Raw genomic sequence first — 17,542 nt, forward strand, 5'->3', positions numbered from 1 at the left:
CGTACTCAGTCAGCAGCATTGATGGATTCCAGCTGTTCTGACACTATTTCTCCATGACTGCAATGTCCTGGTGAAACCTTCCACCATGTTTGTCACTGACAGCGCCGAAATTTACAGGGAAGAGGTCTAAATGGAAATGCAGAAAATAAATCTTTAGTCACATGTTGTACTTCATGGTTTTGTGTGCTTGAATCATGTTGTCAACCAGCTGCACATAATCTGGTGCTCTGTAGTTGTCAAGAAACTTTTCAACAATATTCCTTGAATGCCTCCCATGCAATTTTCTCCGGTCCCACTAGAAGTTCTTAGAATTGCCTGCCGTTGATATCATTTTTTGATTTGTCCCTTCCTTAAGAGCTTGATAGGTTCTTGATTGGAAACACAGCATCAAAGGTTATGAGGAGAAGGCCGGGGAGTGGGGCTGAGGAGGGAAACAAGGATCAGCCATGATTGAATGGTGGAGCGGCCTCGATGGGCCAAATGGCCTAATTCTGCTCCTATGTCTCACGGTCTTAATTTTGCCAACAGTTATTCTGACTTGAATTATGGTGATTTTCATGATCAGCTGTCCACGACCTTAAGGTATTCAGGAAGCAAAATCTTTGCTGTCCAGTGTAATAGAAGAGAAAAAGTCAAGTGGATTCCTCAGCAAAGTGAAGTTGATAGAAGTAAGATAATATATCAGCAAATCATGTAATTTCCAACCCATGTGATGTCAGAAATACAGCTAGCATTACTCAGTCATGATATAATCTTTCACATAAGTGCAGGTGCGATGCTTTTGTTTACTCTGTGAGTTCACTTTTAAATTTTAGTCAGCTGGGCGATAATTAATGGCAAATACAATTTTAATTTTCACTGTAGTTAATATAGTTAATTATCAAATTCATTGACTGTAAGACATCACTAACACTTACATAATAATCAACCTCACACCGTAATAGTGTGTCTTCCCTTTTTGTTAAGTGCTTTAGGACATTTACTGCATTAAATCATGTGGCTAAGAATGTACTTTTTAAAGTAGATTTTATATCCATAACATTTTATAATTCACTTCCTATTAGCTTGTTTTCTTTCGTGAACAAGGATGAGGGCACAGAAATTTATTTTGAAGCAGGCTTGGTGTAAAGATAAAGATCTTAAAGATTTTCTATTAGTCACCTGCACAGTGAAATAGGGTGGTGGGGTGGAGATATGTCTCTACTAAAGGAGGTGTGAGGCACTCCTTCCCTCCGCTAGCCTGCAGATCACCCTTGGGAAAGGTATAGCACCTGCTTAGCTCCCCAGTCAGGGTCACGTGAAGCCATGGGAGCAGGTGGTGGGTGGTCGTATGAACAGCTGGTGCATATCATAAGTCCTGCTTATGCGACCACTGACACCAGCAGACAATCTCTGAAGAGCATTGATAATGGCTGGGGTCACCCGTTTTGTAAAGACACAGCCCAGAAAAAAGCAATGGGAAAACACTTCTGTGGAAAAATTTGCCAAGAACAAACATAGTCATTAAATCATAATCACCTACGATGCAGCACATAATGATGTTAATGATGACATTGAAACATCAATACATACAGTAAAACCCATCATTTGTGGCAATGACCAACACAGTAGGCAACCTGCTTTTGCTTTTGCTCCTGTAATGCTCTAGTTAAGATCTCTACTGCTATGCTGTGAGGTATTTTATTTCAGCAGTTTTCTGTACAAACAGTATGTCCTGCTGGAAAGCGTGTTTTGGCTTCAGCTAAAGATGAGGAGCCATGTTGTCCAGTTTAGGAATGTGTGTCAGCCAATCAGGATTGTGGGATATGAGAGAAGGTTCTAGAGAGCTTAGGGAGTTTTCGGAAGGACAGTAGTCTGGTTTGGGGCCTCTTGGTGGGAACTGCAGAGCAGGGCACAAGGGATGATGCAACAAAATGTCTTTGGAAGGAGAGTCCCCATTGCAAGAAGTGTTCTGTGCAGATGAATGGCTCCAAGAAGGAAGAGCCAATACTCCTGAGAGAGGGCCAGTTCATTCGAGATGGTCTTTGAGGGAAATTCAAAATGTGATGGGTGCTTTCATGCAGACTGTAGGTCCAGTAAAGAGATACACCCCCGACTACTCCAGAATGAGCTCCAATGTTTATGTGCACATTGGACTGGTTTAACTGTAATGGGCCCTTTTCTTTTTCTGTAACCGTTAAAGTTGAAAATTTGGTAAATATACTTTCTTTAAAATTCTATGTGGTGTACGATCTGTCATTTCTGGGCTATAGTGTATTTACACAGTATTTGCTACAACTGATGTTCCTTAATTGGAACATCCCAACTTTCTTGTTTGGTTGAACCCCAAATCATACCGACCCTGGACGTATATTGCTTATGAAAGGTGGCCTTCTCACCGCTGAGTCAAGTGGCTGTTAGCAGAGTTGGCTAACAAGCCAAGTTGGTGTATGAGCCCCGGTAAGGTTGGGGGGGTGGGGAGGTTGCTGTCATTGCTTCTGCTGATACAAGTTGGGGGGGGGGAACTTTGGGATTCTGATGTTACTATCATACTTTCTTTGGGGTTTCTTGTTTCATGGATGTCTCTGTGAAGAATGAGAATTTTAGATTGTATACTGTGTACATTCTCTGACATTAAATTGAACCATTTGAACCAGGTGTCCCTTTGGGCATCAACTGGTGACTAACCCTAACCAGCATATTGTCAGAATGATGTGGGCCACTGAGATGTGGCTAAAGGATGCATGTCTCTGGGAGCTGAACGTCCAAGGATACACGGTGTATCAGAAGGTTAGGCAGGTAGGCAGAGGGGGTGGCGTGGTTTTATTGGTAAGAAATGATACTAAATCATTAGAAAGAGCTGATATAGGATCGGAAGGTGCAGAATCTTTATGGATTGAGCTAAGAATTTGCAGGGGTGAAAGGACCCTGATGGCAGTTATATACAGGCCTCCTAACAGCTGCAGTAATGTGGACTACAAATTACAACTGGAAATAGAAAAGGTTTGTCAGAAGGGCAGTGTTATGATAATTGTGGGGGATTTTAACATGCGAGTAAATTGGGAAAATTAGGTCGGCACTGGATCTCAAGAGAGAGAACTTGTAGAATGTCTGCGAGATGGCTTTTTAGAACAGCTTGTTATTGAGCCCACGAGGGGATCGGCTGTACTGGATTGGGTATTGTGTAATGAACCGGAGGTGATTAGAGTGATTGAAGTGAAGGAACCCTCAGGAGACAGTGATCATAACATGATTGAATTCACTGTGAAATTTGAAAAAGAGAAGCCGAAATCTAATGTGTCGGTATTTAAGTGGAGTAAAGGAAATTACAGTGGCATGAGAGAGGAACTGGCCAAAGTTGACTGGAAAGGGACACTGGCAGGAAGGACAGCAGAGCAACAGTGGCTGGAGTTTATGCGACTAGTGAGGAAGGTGCAAGACAGATATATTCCAAAAAAGAAGAAATTTTCGAATGGAAAAAGGATGCAACCGTGGTTGACAAGAGAAGTCAAAGCCAAAGTTAAAGCAAAGGAGAGGGCATACAAGGAAGCAAAAATTAGTGGGAAGGCAGAGTATTGGGAAGTTTTTAAAAGCTTACAAAAGGAAACTAAGAAGGTCATTACGAGGGAAAAGATGAACTATGAAATGAAGCTAGCAAATAATATCAAAGAGGATACTAAGAGCCTTTTCAAGTATATAAAGAGTAAAAGACAAATGAGAGTAGATGTAGGACCGATAGAAAATGATGCTGGAGAAATTGTAATGGGAGATAAGGAGATGGTGGAAGAACTGAATGAGTATTTTGCATCAGTCTTCACTGAGGAAGACATCAGCAGCATACCGGACACTCAAGGGTGTCAGGGAAGAGAACTGTGCGCAGTCACAATTACGACAGAGAAAGTACTCAGGAAGCTGAATACTCTAAGGGTCGATAAATCTCCTGGACCAGATGGAATGCACCCTCGTGTTCTGAAGGAAGTAACTGAGGAGATTGCAGAGGCATTAGCAATGATCTTTCAAAAGTCAATAGATTCCGGCATGGTTCCAGAGGACTGGAAGATTGCAAATATCACTCTGCTGTTTAAGAAGGGGGCAAGGAAGCAAAAAGGAAATTATAGACCTGTTAGCTTGACATCGGTGGTTGGGAAGTTGTTGGAGTCAATTGTCAAGGATGAGGTTACGAAATACCTGGAGGCATATGACAAGATAGGCAGAACTCAGCATGGTTTCCTTAAAGGAAAATCCTGCCTGAGAAACCTATTGCAATTTTTTGAGGAAATTACAAGTAGGCTAGACAAGGGAGATGCAGTGGATGTTGTATATTTGGATTTTCAGAAGGCCTTTGACGAGGTGCCACACATGAGGCTGCTTAACGAGATGAGAGCCCATGGAATTACGGGAAAGTTACATACGTGGATAGAGCATTGGCTGATTGGCAGGAAACAGAGAGTGGGAATAAAGGGATCCTATTCCGGTTGGCTGCCGGTTACCAGTGGTGTTCCACAGGGGTCCGTGTTGGGGCCGCTTCTTTTTACATTGTACATCAATGATTTTGATTATGGAATAGGTGGCTTTGTTGCTAAGTTTGCTAATGATACAAAGATAGGTGGAGGGGCCGGTAGTGCTGAGGAAACAGAGAGTCTGCAGAGAGACTTGGATAGATTGGGAGAATGGGCAAAGAAGTGGCAAATGAAATACAATGTTGGAAAGTATATGGTTATGCACTTTGGCAGAAGAAGCTCGCAGCGGCCACTCCGGTGGTGATGGCTGCTATTTTTCAAGTAGGGTGCCATGCACAATCCTGATTTAATGGAGGCAGACATGAGAGCACAGAGGAAGATCTGGTGAAACTTCTGAAATGCCTGCTTCACTGCTGCTGCTACTGTGTTAATTCTATGTTTCTATGAAGTTAATTATATTTTGTAACTTAAGGTGTTAGTAGTGTTTGAGTGTTGTAAAGCCATTTATTTTTGACACTGGCGAGAAACGTGACTGGTTTTGAGATACAGCCAATTTGTCAGGATCTATGACCTTTGTTGTAATCAATTTTTTTGTCAATTTCTTGATATCAAATTGTGCAGAGACTGGCTTCTTTAAAAATGGTGACCTTGGTTTGATTAGATTAGTTTATTGTTACATCTACCATGGTACAGTGAAATTCCTTGTTTGCTTGAGGAACTAGGGTAGCTGTGGAGGTGAGCTAGTTGGGTCGGTTCTCTAGAAGGAAGCAGACAGCCCTGAGTGCTTCCTAATGAGGGTCAGAACTGATAAGGCACTGGATATCCAGGGTGTAAAGTATCCTTTTGAAAAAGGTCTTGATGCAAAACGTTGACTGTCCATTTCCTTCGATAAATTCTGCCTGATTCGCTGAGATCCCCCAGCAGTTTGTGTGTTGCTCCAGATTTCCAGTATCCAGAGTCTTGTTTCTCCATAAAATATTAGAAATTAAATTTACTGATAGTTTATGATAAGCAGCAAGGAATACATGTGTGATGACATAAAACTGTCAAAATCAATAAATGATTAATGAAAAATTCAGCTCTTCGCTACATTGTGGGCCAAGTGGGTGGGAAAAATTGTCAGCGATAACCTGGAAGATTCTTCTGTTTAGCAATAAATAACAATGCCTCATTAATCTGCAGCTAGCATTGTTAATCCGCTGTAAATGTTACAACATAGAGCGTTACAGCAGAGTACAAGCCCTTCAGCCCACAATATTGTGCTGACCTTTTAACTTACTCCAAGATTAATCTAATCCCTCCTACATAGCCTTACGTATTTCTATTGTCCATGTTCCTATCCAAGAGTTGCTTAAATGCCCGATGTATCTGCCCTTATCACCATCCCTGACAGTGTGTTCCGCACCCACCCCACTGTATAAAAAAAACTTACCTCTGACAGCCACACCAGCCCCCCCCCCCCCATTTCCCAGCACGTTTCCTTCACATTCTTGGAAATTCTTTAGAATCTTCAACCTGAAACATTTAAAGTAAATTTTATTCAAAGTAAATTTACTATTAAAGTACATATATATTACCATATACGCACTGATTCATTTTCTTGCAGATATTCACAGTAGAACAAAAAATACAATAAAATCAATGAAAAACTACACAGAGACTGACAAACATCAATGTAAGAAGACAAACTGTAAATACAAAAAAAGTAACTAAATAATACTGAGAACATGAATTGTAGAGTCCTTGAACGTGAGTCTATTGGTGGTGGAATCAGTTCAGTGTTGAAGTGAGTGAAGTTATCCACACTGGTTCAGGAGCCTGAAATTTGAAGAGTAATAACTGTTCCTGAATCTGGTGGTGTGGGATCTAAGGCTCCTGTGCCTCCTTTCCGGTGGCATTGACAAGAAGAGAGCATGGTGTGGATGGTGGGGTCCTTGATGATGGATGGTGCTTTCTTGTGCCAGAGCTCCTTGTAGATGTGGGGTGGGCTTTACCTATGATGGATTGGCTGTACTTTTAGTAGGCTTTTTCATTCTTGGGCATTAGTGTCTCCATATCAGACTGATGCAAACAGTCAGGATACTCTCCAAGCAACACACACAAATGCCGGAGGAACTCAGCTTGTTCTGGTGGATGGAGCATACATGCTCAGCAAAGCGGTCTTCCAATCTACGTTGGGTCTCACCGAAATGCAGAAGGCCACACTGGGAGCACCGAACGTGACTCCCTTGTCCCCTTGTCCTTCCCCACTGATCTCCCTCCTGGCACCTATCCTTGCAAGCAGAACAAGTTCTACATCTCCTCCCTCACTACCATTCAGGGCCCCAAACAGTCCTTCCGGGTGAGGCGCACTTCACCTGTGAGTCTGTATACTGTTTTTGGTGCTCCTAGTGGCCTCCTGTATATCGGTGAGACGTGACGTAGATCCCCCAGTGGCCACCCATTTTAATTCCACTTCCCATTCCGGCTCCGATATGTCCATCCATGGCCTCCTCCACTGTCGTGATAAGGCCACACTTAGCTTGGAGAAACAACACCTCATATTCTGTTTGGGTAGCCTCCAACCCGATGGCATGAACATTGATTTCTCAAACTTCCAGTAATGCCTACCCCCACTTCCTCACCATTCTTCGTCCCCTTATTTTTCTTTCTTTCATGGCCTTCTTGTCTCTTTTATCAATCAATTTCCCAGCTCTTTACTTCATCCTTCTCCCTCCAAGTTTCACCTATCGCCTGGTGTTTTCCCCTCCCCCCACCTTTCAAATCAACTCCTCAGCTTTTTTTTCTCCAGTCCTGCTGAAGAGTCTCGGCCCAAAACATGGGCTGTGCTTTTTCCCATAGACACTGCCTGGCCTGCTGAGTTCCTCCAGCATTTTGTTTGTGTTTCTATAGAAGATGTTGTCTCTATCTCTCCTTTACACAGATGCTGCTTGGTCTTACTGAATCTATCTAACACCTTCTCTGTATTTCACATTTCCGGCATCGGTGGTTTTTATCCTCTAGATTTTCCAGAAGAGGGCCCATTTTTAATAGTCCTGGATTTTAACACACATATCTTCATTCACGAGGCTTACCTGTACTGATACTGAAACTCCATTGGTGGAGAGAGAAGCATCAGCTGTTCTATGTCAATGGTGGCTCAATAGCATAGCATTTAGCACATCGCTTTAGAGCGCTGGCTGTAAGATTGGAGTTCAATTCCTACCACTGTCCGTCAGGAGTTTGTACATTCTCCCCTTGACTGTGTGGGTTTCCTCCAGGTGCGCCTGTTTCCTCCCACTTTCCAAAGACGGACAACTTAGGGTTAGGGAGTTAGTGCTGGAAGCCCGGTGACAGTTGCGGGCTGCCTCCAGCACATCCTTGGTCTGTGTTGGTCATTGACGCAAACAACACATTTCACTGTATGCTTCGATGTGCCAATGTATGTCATTATCATCATTATGTGCTGAGTCATATGACATAGGCGATTATGGTCTGTGACCATGATTGCTCTTGGCAGATATTTCTACAGAAGTAGTTATCCATTGCCTTCGTCTGGGCAGTGTCTTTACAAGACGGGTGAGCTTAATCATTATCAATACTCCAATACTCTTCAGAGATTGTCTGCCTGGCGTCAGTGGTTGTATAACCAGGACTTGAGATATACACCAGCTGCTGATACGACCGTCCGCCACCTGCTCCCGTGGCTTCACGTGACCCTGATTGGGGGATAAGCAAGTGTTACAACTTGCCCAAGGGTGACCTGCAGGCTAACAGAGGGAAAGAGCATCTTACACCTCCTTTGTTGATAGAGGCATATCTACACCCCGCCATCCAAAACTGTCCAGTACATGTGACAAATAAAGCTAATCTAGTCTATATCACAAAGCTGCTTTCATTAACTTTTACTTTTGCCTCGAACATGTAATGGCTTGGCAGGTAATTTGATTTTTATTGTGCTTGCGGAAATTGGTTTGTGTCCACTAAGGAGAAGAGTGGTGCACTTTTAAGAGTTTTGGTGATGAGGATGAGTTAAGCTTTACTAGTATAAAATATTTTGAACATATCTTTTTTTGTTGCTTCAGATCTGTCTCTAACTTGTGACAGTTGTTTTACCTGGGTCAAAGGTTTAGTGATTGAAATTTTTCATCTCACCAGTGCTGCATTACCAAATTATGTCATCTTTTTAAAAATTGAAATACGTGTTTGTGAACATCGGTGACTAGTGCATTGAGTTGTGAATGTGGGTGACAGATGTTGAAGAGTGCGATGGTGATACTGTGATTAATAAATGTGAAAACTGTCATGATTTACACTGCTCACTGCTTCTAGGAACTTGTGTATGAGACTTGGAATGGCACTATGCAATAAATAGCAGCATTGCAGATGTCATCAAAAACACAAAATACTTCACTAACAAGTCTTCATCAAAGTAAGAAAGAAAATTAGAAGGAAACTAGTTTATAAGAGAATTCATTTTTACATCAATTATAAGTGGAACTGTTGTAAATAAGTATGTATGCTCACACTTAGGTCCACAGGCGGCTTTGGAGGCCAAGTCATTGGGTATATTTAAGGCAGAGGTTGATTGATTCTTGATTGTTCAGGACAGGAAGGAATACGAAGAGGAGACAGGAGATTCGGGCTCAGAGGGAAAATGGATCAGTCATGATACAATGGTGGAGCAAATTTGACGGGCCGAAAGGCCTAATTCTGCTCCTATGTCTGATGGTCTTATTATAATCCACAATGATTTCTTTTAAGTGAGTTTTGCAGGTTAAGTTTTGTCGTAACAGATAGTATAACACTTTGGAGTGCCAGCGATCAGCATTCGGGGATCAATTCCTGTCAATTGTAAGGAGTTTGTACGTTCTCCCTATGACTGTGGGATTTACTGTGGGTGCTCTAGTTTCCTTTTACATAAGACCAGAAGACAAAGGAGCAGAAGTCGGCTATTCGGCCAATAGAGTCTGCTCCGCCATTTTATCATGAGCTGATCCATTCTCCCATTTAGTCCCACTCCCCCGCCTTCTCACCATAACCTTTGATGCCCTGGCTACTTAGATACATATAAACCTCTGCCTTAAATACACCCAATGACTTGGCCTCCACTGTTGCCCGTGGCAACAAATTCCATAGATTCACCATCATCTGGCTAAAAAAATTCTTCGCATCTCTGTTCTGAATGGGCGCCCTTCAATCCTTAAGTCATGCCCTCTCGTACTAGACTCCCCTACCATGGGAAACAATTTTGCCACATCCACTCTGTCCATGCCTTTCAATATTCAAAATGTTTCTATGAGGTCTCCCCTCATTCTTCTAAACTCCAAGGAATACAGTCCAAGAGCGGACAAACGTTCCTCATCTGTTAACCCGCTCATTCCCAGAATCATTCTAGTGAAACTTCTCCGAACCCTCTCCAACGTCAGCATATCCTTTCTTAAATAAGGAGACCAAAACTTTTCACAATATTCCAAGTGAGGGCTTACCAGTGCCTTATAGAGCCTCAACATCACATCCCTGCTCCTATACTCTATTCCTCTAGGAATGAATGCCAACATTGCATTCGCCTTCTTCACCACCGACTCAACCTGGAGGTTAACCTTAAGGGTATCCTGTACGAGGACTCCCAAGTCCCGTTGCATCTCAGAACTTTGAATTCTTTCCCTATCTAAATAATAGTCTGCCCGTTTATTTCTTTAGATTATGAGGACACTCAGTCCTCGTTTATTGTCATTTAGAAATGCATGCATTAAAAAATGATACAATGTTCCTCCAGAATGATATCACAAGACTTCATAAGCCTGCTGAATGGATCCTGACCCAGATCTGGGCCGACCCTCCAAATATCCGGACCTGCATCTCGGTTTTTTTGCACTACCTTACTTTCCATTTTTCTATTTTCTATTTATGATTTATAATTTAAATTTTTAATATTTGCTATCGATTTGTAATCCAGGGAGCGGGAAGCGCAGAATCAAATATCGCTATGATGATTGTACGTTCTAGTATCAGTTGTTTGGTGACAATAAAGTATAAATTATAAAGTACAAGAAAAACACAGGACAAACCAAGACTAAAACTGACAAAACCACATAATTATAACATATAGTTACAACAGTGCAAAGCAATACCATAATTTGATAAACAGCAGACCATGGGCACGGTAAAAAAATAGTCTCAAAATCCCGATAGACTCACCATCCCACACAGGCGGCAGAAGGGAGGAACTCTCCACGCCATGAATCTCCAAGTACCGCTAACTCGTTAATGCAGCACCATTGGAAGCACACGGACTCTGAATCCATCCAAAAACTTGGAGCCTCCGGCCAGCCCCTCCGGCACAGCCTCTCCGAGCACCATCCTCTGCCGAGCACTTCGACCCCACCCCGGCCGCCGAGCAACAAGCAAAGCCGAGGACTCAGGGCCTTTTCCTCCGGAGATTCTGGAGAATTGTGTATTTCGGAGATTCCGGAAATTGTGTATTTTTACTAGGTGGGATACATCTCTACCAAAAGAGGTGTAAAACACTCCTTCCCTCTGCATGTCACCCTTGGGCAAGGTGTAGCACCTGCTTAGCCCCCCAAGCAGGGTCACATGAATCCAAGGAAGCAGGTGGTGTATGGTCGTGTGAGCAGACAGTGCATATCATGTCCTGATTATGCAATCATGACACCAGACAATGACTAGGGTTACTTGTCTTGTAAAGACACAGCCCAGAGAAGGCAATGGTAAACCAGATGATTGCCGTGTCATACTACACAGCACATAATGATGAATTCTCATGTTGATGCAAATACTTATAACATAAACACAACAGCACAGTTCAAGCCCTTCAGATATGATGCTGTGCCAACCTATTAACCTATCTAAGATCAATCTATCTCTTCCCTCCAATATAGCTCTATTTTTTCTAGGTGCCTATTTAAGTTTCTCAAATGCTTCCAATGTATCAGATTGGACAGGCTGGAATGCTTGTCTACTGAGGCTATATGGGAGGAATTGAGGATTAAGAATGGGATGATCATGTTAAAGGGATTATAGACCACCTAGTGGTTAGTGGGATTTAGAGGAGCAAATTGTAGTGAGGTTGCAGACTGTTGTAAGAAACACATGCTTGTGATAGGTGATTTTGACTTTCCACATATTCATTGGTATTTCATACTGCAAAAAGGCTGGATGGAATAGTATACCAAATGTTTTCAGGAAAGTTTTGTTAATCAATATATAAAGATCACCACTAGAAAGAGTGCGATTCTAAATCTCCTATAAGGGAATGAGACAATTAGCGTGTAGGGGAACAGTTTGCATCTAGTGATCGTTACGTCAAATAGTCTCAAGATACTGAGGGAGAATGATAGGTTTGGTCCTTGGGTGCCTGAAAGGATCTTGCACAAATGGATTGGGACAGGCTGTTTTCTGGCAAAGATGTGCTTGGTAAGTGGGGCGCGGGGGGGGGGGGGGGGGGGGTCTTCACAGGTAAAATTTAAGAATACAACTTGTATGTTCTGGTCAGAATAAGCAGCAAGGATAATAGGATTATAGAATCTTGGTTTACAGGATATTGAGGGCCCGACATTGCAGGTATAGGCAGGGACAAATGAGATGCTCAAACTAAGGAATTATTCAGTGCAGTTCTAGATGCAGACCAATATGGAGAATGTACATCTGCTGTGCACACTGACTTCCACTTAATCAGTAAAGCTTCTGGACTTTGATGGCGCTGAAGGCTGAAGCAAATCTTCTGGAATATCAAATACAAGACCGTTAAGATATAGGAGCAGAATTAAGCCATTGGGCCTAGTGAGTCTGCTCCACCATTTCATTGTAGCTTATCCATTTTCCTTCTCAGTCCCGATCACTGGCCTCTCCAAGTATCCCTTCATACCCTGACCTATCAACCTCCACCTTAAATATGCATAAAGACTCGGCCTCTACATCCACCTGCGGCAATGAATTCCACAGATTTACCACTCTCTGGCTAAAGAAATTTCTCTACAATGATTCATGCAACTTACTTTTGGCTGTTGATAAAGTAGAATTCCAAGGTGCCTCAGTGAGCTTAAAAGGAGATTAGAAAACAGAACTAGAAATGTGACATATGCCAAACCAGCAGGATTTCCAAACAATAGTGGATCATCAGCTTTATTTCAACTGGAAACATGGGTAAACCATATTAATTTACAAGTTTAAATTATGCAGGAGTCAGGAAACTATACTACAGGCATGAAATTCTTAGGGCGAAAGGAAAGGAACAGAAAAGTTTAATGTTGCACTTCACAATTAATTCCACAATTTGAAAAAGCATAATTTGATAATACTTTTATTTACAAGAACATTTCATTGGAAAGGCTCTCAGAGAAACTGCGCAGTAGACATCACACTAGTTGAAAGGAGTTCAATCTGGAAAATAAAATAATAGCTAGTTTATAATCGGAAGCATAGAAGCAAGAGATTCATTAAATTAACCGCTCTTAAGAGTACTTTAAACATCGGAAATATGCTTTATAGTGTCAGGAAATAAAACTGTCATGCCTAGATGTAGAATGTTCTCGTACTCCATTTCAGATTTCCTTGCTGCTCAGTTGGAAAAGAGCACAAATTCTGTTGTGAAATTTATGATAATGGCCTGATGCACTACCTTTATCCTGACTGAAGCACACAATAGTACTGCAACAAATTATCCATACCGTACTATAAAAGGAACGCTTCTGAATTTGCCCTAATGCCCTTTAAAGTAGACGAGAACACGGTCCTCAAAATGAACTTAAACAGCTAGAATTCCGCAAACTGAGAATTTGTTAAAATTGGATTTGAAAAGGCCTAGAATCTCGATTAGCACTGAACTCTAGAGGAGGTGGGGTAGAAAGATTTCAGTTGAAAGGGAAATCATAAAACAAAAGAGAATTAGGCCATTTTGCCCATCAACTCTGCTCTGCCATTCCATCATGCCAAATTTATTATTCCTCTCAACTCCATTCCCCTGCCTTCTCCCCATAACCTTACACATCCTTACTAATCAAGAACCTGTCAATCTCTACTTCTAATATACTCAATGCCTTGGACTCCACAATGTTCCATGGCAAAGAACTCCACAGATTCAGCACTCTTTGGCTAAAGAAATTCCTCATCTCTGTTTTAAAGGGATATGTTCTGAGGCTGTGCTCTGTGGTCCCAGACTCTCCCACTATTGGGAACAGCCTCTCCAGACATTTCAATATTTGGTAGGTTTCAGTGAGACCCACCCTCTCCCCATTCTTCTAAACTCTATAGACCTAAAACCATCAAATGCTCCTTGTACGTTAACTCTTTCATGCTTGAGAACCTCTTCTGGACTCTCTCCAATGCCGGCACGCCCTTTTTTAGATAAGGAGCCCGAAACTACTCATGACGTTACATTCTTGCTATTATACTCAAGCCCTTGAGAAATTAATGCTAAAAGACAAGAAATGACCAAGACTGATACCTTTAAATAGATGTTTTCTAATCTGAGCCAGGGTTGCAAAGGTCCCATGTGCATGATTTATGATGCCCACGCAGTACCCTGAACAGAGAACTCTTCCCTGCGCTTCATATAGCATTAAGCCATCAATGAACATGTTATGGACCAGTTATGCTCCTAGTTGTTGAAGAAAGTGCAAAAATGGATCTATTTATCAATTAGAAAAAGACAATGTATGGTGATATCCAACAAGGAGAATCTTATCTGCAGGCTGAGAATAAACGGGGAAGACATAAAACAAGTACAGAACTTTTGCTACTTAGGAAGCTGGGTGACATCAGATGGCAGGTGCGACATGGACATCAAAAGAAGAATAGGGATGGCAAAAGGCACCTTTACGAGAATGAAGAGTATACTGACCAATACTAAATTAGGCATGACAACCCGCCTTAGAGTACTGAAATGTTACGTTTATCCAGTTATGTTATATGGCTCAGAATGTTGAACAATATCTAGTAATATGAGGAAACAAATTGAAGCAGCAGAGATGCTGTTTTTGAGGATGCAAAGAATATCATGGACGAAATGAATATCTAACGAGGATGTCATGAACACAGCAAACACAAAAAGAGAAATAATGGCAACATAACTTCATTGGACATGTGATTAGGAAAGAGGAGTTCGAATGCACGGTAATTATGGGAAAGATCGAAGGGAAGAAAGCAAGAGGAAGACAAAGACAAATGATGATGGAGACAGCAGCCAGAGAACTGGAAATGAATACCAATGAATTGATCCAGGAACATTGAATTGAAACAGGAGTGTATGGGCCATGGCAGTCAAAGCTCAGACTGGGCATGGCACCTGATAATGATGATGATGCTCCTAGGTAAATTTGCATCATTTGTCGTAATGCAAAATTGTGGCCTTTGCATATGCACTGGGAAATACAAATTTGTGGACTTTCTGGTGAACGGATATCGATGAAGGAGTTGAATCTCAGCAAGTCTTGAATGCACATAGGATAATTTTTGAGATTACACCATTGTTGGTTCTGGTACATCAGAAAGCGTTTACAGTGTCATAGTATCACTCATTCTAAAAAATTCACATCATATGTACCAGATACCCAAACTACCTGAGATTTTCAATATTAGAGCACTACAAAAGTACTTACTGAATAATGCCTCACTTCTTGTGGAACTGGTGCCACACTAGCAAAAATGGAGCTGCAAAGCCAGAGCCAAAAAACACCGACATCATTGCCAACAGCTTCCACTTATTTTCCACTGAGAAAGGCAGATTCTAATAAAACCACAGAAAATGAAACAGTAAGTGACAAAATTGCCATTAGAAACAGCTGAAGGTCAAGTCTCTGTTTCAGGAATTACAGTTAATTGCAACAGCTCGGCCCAGTTCCTCATTTGGCAGACACAATTTAATGCAGACAAGTGCGAAGTGCTGAGAATGAACTGGGGTAGGTCTTGCAGTGTACTGTAGGATAGTGGTCCCCAACCACCGGGCCGCGAGGAAACGATATGAGTCAGCTGCACCTTTCCTCATTCCCTGTCATGCACTGTTGAACTTGAACACCCCCCTGTTGGCCGGACCACAAGAATATTGTCAATATTAAGCCAGCCCACAGTGCAAAAAAGGTTGGGGACCCCCGCTGTAGGGCACTTTGGAGTAAGTAGAACAAAGTGATCTATGAATACAGGTCCATAACTCATTGGAAGTGGTGGCACAGGTGGATAGGAATGTAAAGAACGTTTTTGACACACTGGCCTTCAAAAATCAATGTATTGAGTACAGGAGGTGGGACGTTATGTTGAAGTTGTAGAAGACACTGCTGAGGCCTAATCTGGAGTATTGTGTGCCGTTCAAGTCACCTTACCTACAGGAAGAATGTATAAAATTGAAAGAGGGCAGACAAAATTCACAAGGATGTTGCCAGACCTTGAGAATCTGAGGAAAAGGCCGAATAGGTTAGGACTTTATTCCTTAGAGCATAGGAGAATGAGTGGATTTGATAGAACCATACAAAATTATGAGGGTAGATGTCGGGTAAATGCAAGAGGGCCGTTTCCATTGAGGTTAGTGGTGACTACAACTGGAGTTCGTGGGTTAAGGGTGAAAGTTGAAGTGATTCAGGCAAGGGGGTGGTATGAACTGCCAGTGCAAGTGGCGGATGTGGAGTCGATTTCAAAATTAAGGAAAGATTTGGATAAGTACCAGGATGGGAGGATGCCCCAGGTGCAGTTCGATGAGACTAGGCAGAATAACAACTAGGCACGAACTGGCCGGGTCTGTTTCTAAAACGCTTTTATTCCTGTGAACCAGGAGGGTGGAGAGGTTACGGCGCAACGAAATAAGGATTACCTGGGTGGGTCAGCCTCAGACTTCCGCATAGGCTGTCGCTTACAGCCTGTTCCCCCCACACTACCTACTGACCTACTGGCTGCCGGGACCCCTCTCACACTGAATGCCCTACACCCCCCCCCAACCACCACCACCCCGGGGAGACACGTCCCGACCCAGCCGCCTCGGGGAAAGCGCCGCTCATTAAGATGGCGGCGGCCGTGACCTTCAGCGGGCGGGCCTGCTCCCGCTTCCCGACCAACACACACTCTGCCGGGGGAACTCAGCGGCTCAGGCAGCGTGTGTGGAAGCGAATACACAGGCATTTCAGGCCTGATCTTGGCCCAAAATGAACCCGCTGAGTTCCTCCACCAGCATCGGCACAATCTCTTCACCCCGCTCGCCACCGGCCTCCTTATGCTGCCTCCCACCACAACTCCCCCTCACTTCCCCAGGCCTCACCCACCCTCTTCCCCGCCCAACCTACTTCATTCAAACCCGTTTCCTACCTTCATCGCCACCCCCGCTTCTCCCGGGGACAGAGACACCAGGCCCGGGCCTGGCCTCCTCCCCCGGTGACAAATACTCCAGACCCCGCTCTGGCCCCCGTCTCCCGGGGACAGAGACAGCAGACCCGGGCCCAGCCTCCTCCCCCGGGGACTGAGACTCCAGACCCAGGCCTGGCCTCCTCTTCCGGGGATAAAGATATCAAGCCCAGGACCGGCCGCTGACCTTCAGTCCCTTCCACCTTCCCCGTCCCGGTAAACGCACTGTCTCCCGGTGTAAACAGGCCTTGCCTGTAGCCCGAGCCTGCCTTCCTACCTTCCCCGGGCCCTCAGGGTAATGCGAGCCGCGGACGAGAGAGGTGCTGAAGCGGCGAACGGCCTGAGTCCACACCCGCGCTCCCGCCATTGCTGCAGCTCCCACCCGAACAATGACCACAAACCACCGCGGCAGGGGCGGAACTGGAGGGCGAACTACAACTTCCAGGGTGCATCGCGTAACCTGCGCAGTCGCAGTCATCAGGACCTGGAAGGGCTGAGCGATTTCTGCAAACTCACCCGAGACTATTTTGAGATGAGACTTCCAGCTTCTGCCGAATCTCTTGTATTTTTGATTTATTATTGTTATATGCAACGTCATACGGTGAAAAACTTGTCCTGCAGACTGTTCATACGGATCAATTTGTTAGTGCAGTGCTCTGAAGTATTACAAGAGAAATCCTAGTACTACCTGAAAGTACTTTGTTTGTAATTTACCCTTTATCCTGGAAGAGTTACAGAGAATGTGGCGAGCAGGTAAACGGTAAAGTGCAAGATCACAA

General features: G+C 43.4%; 1 protein-coding gene and 1 non-coding gene across 2 annotated transcripts; both read right to left on the reverse strand.

Moving 5' to 3' along the window:
• Positions 1 to 12,725: 12,725 nt before the first annotated feature.
• Positions 12,726 to 17,167, reverse strand: cox7c (cytochrome c oxidase subunit 7C). The gene is made up of 3 exons (XM_072281037.1): positions 17,041 to 17,167; positions 15,038 to 15,165; positions 12,726 to 12,821 (listed from the first exon to the last, which is right to left on the reverse strand). Exons 1-2 carry the CDS (start codon positions 17,128 to 17,130, stop codon positions 15,049 to 15,051), a joined length of 207 nt encoding a protein of 68 aa, XP_072137138.1. The 5' UTR covers positions 17,131 to 17,167; the 3' UTR covers positions 12,726 to 12,821; positions 15,038 to 15,048.
• On the reverse strand, positions 14,919 to 14,982 carry LOC140211764 (small nucleolar RNA Z39). The gene has a single exon (XR_011889577.1). It is a non-coding gene; the product is annotated as a small nucleolar RNA Z39 (small nucleolar RNA).
• Positions 17,168 to 17,542: the final 375 nt, after the last annotated feature.

This window comes from Mobula birostris, chromosome 17 (assembly GCF_030028105.1).
Source record: "Mobula birostris isolate sMobBir1 chromosome 17, sMobBir1.hap1, whole genome shotgun sequence".
In the NCBI taxonomy this organism is placed as follows: domain Eukaryota; kingdom Metazoa; phylum Chordata; class Chondrichthyes; order Myliobatiformes; family Myliobatidae; genus Mobula; species Mobula birostris.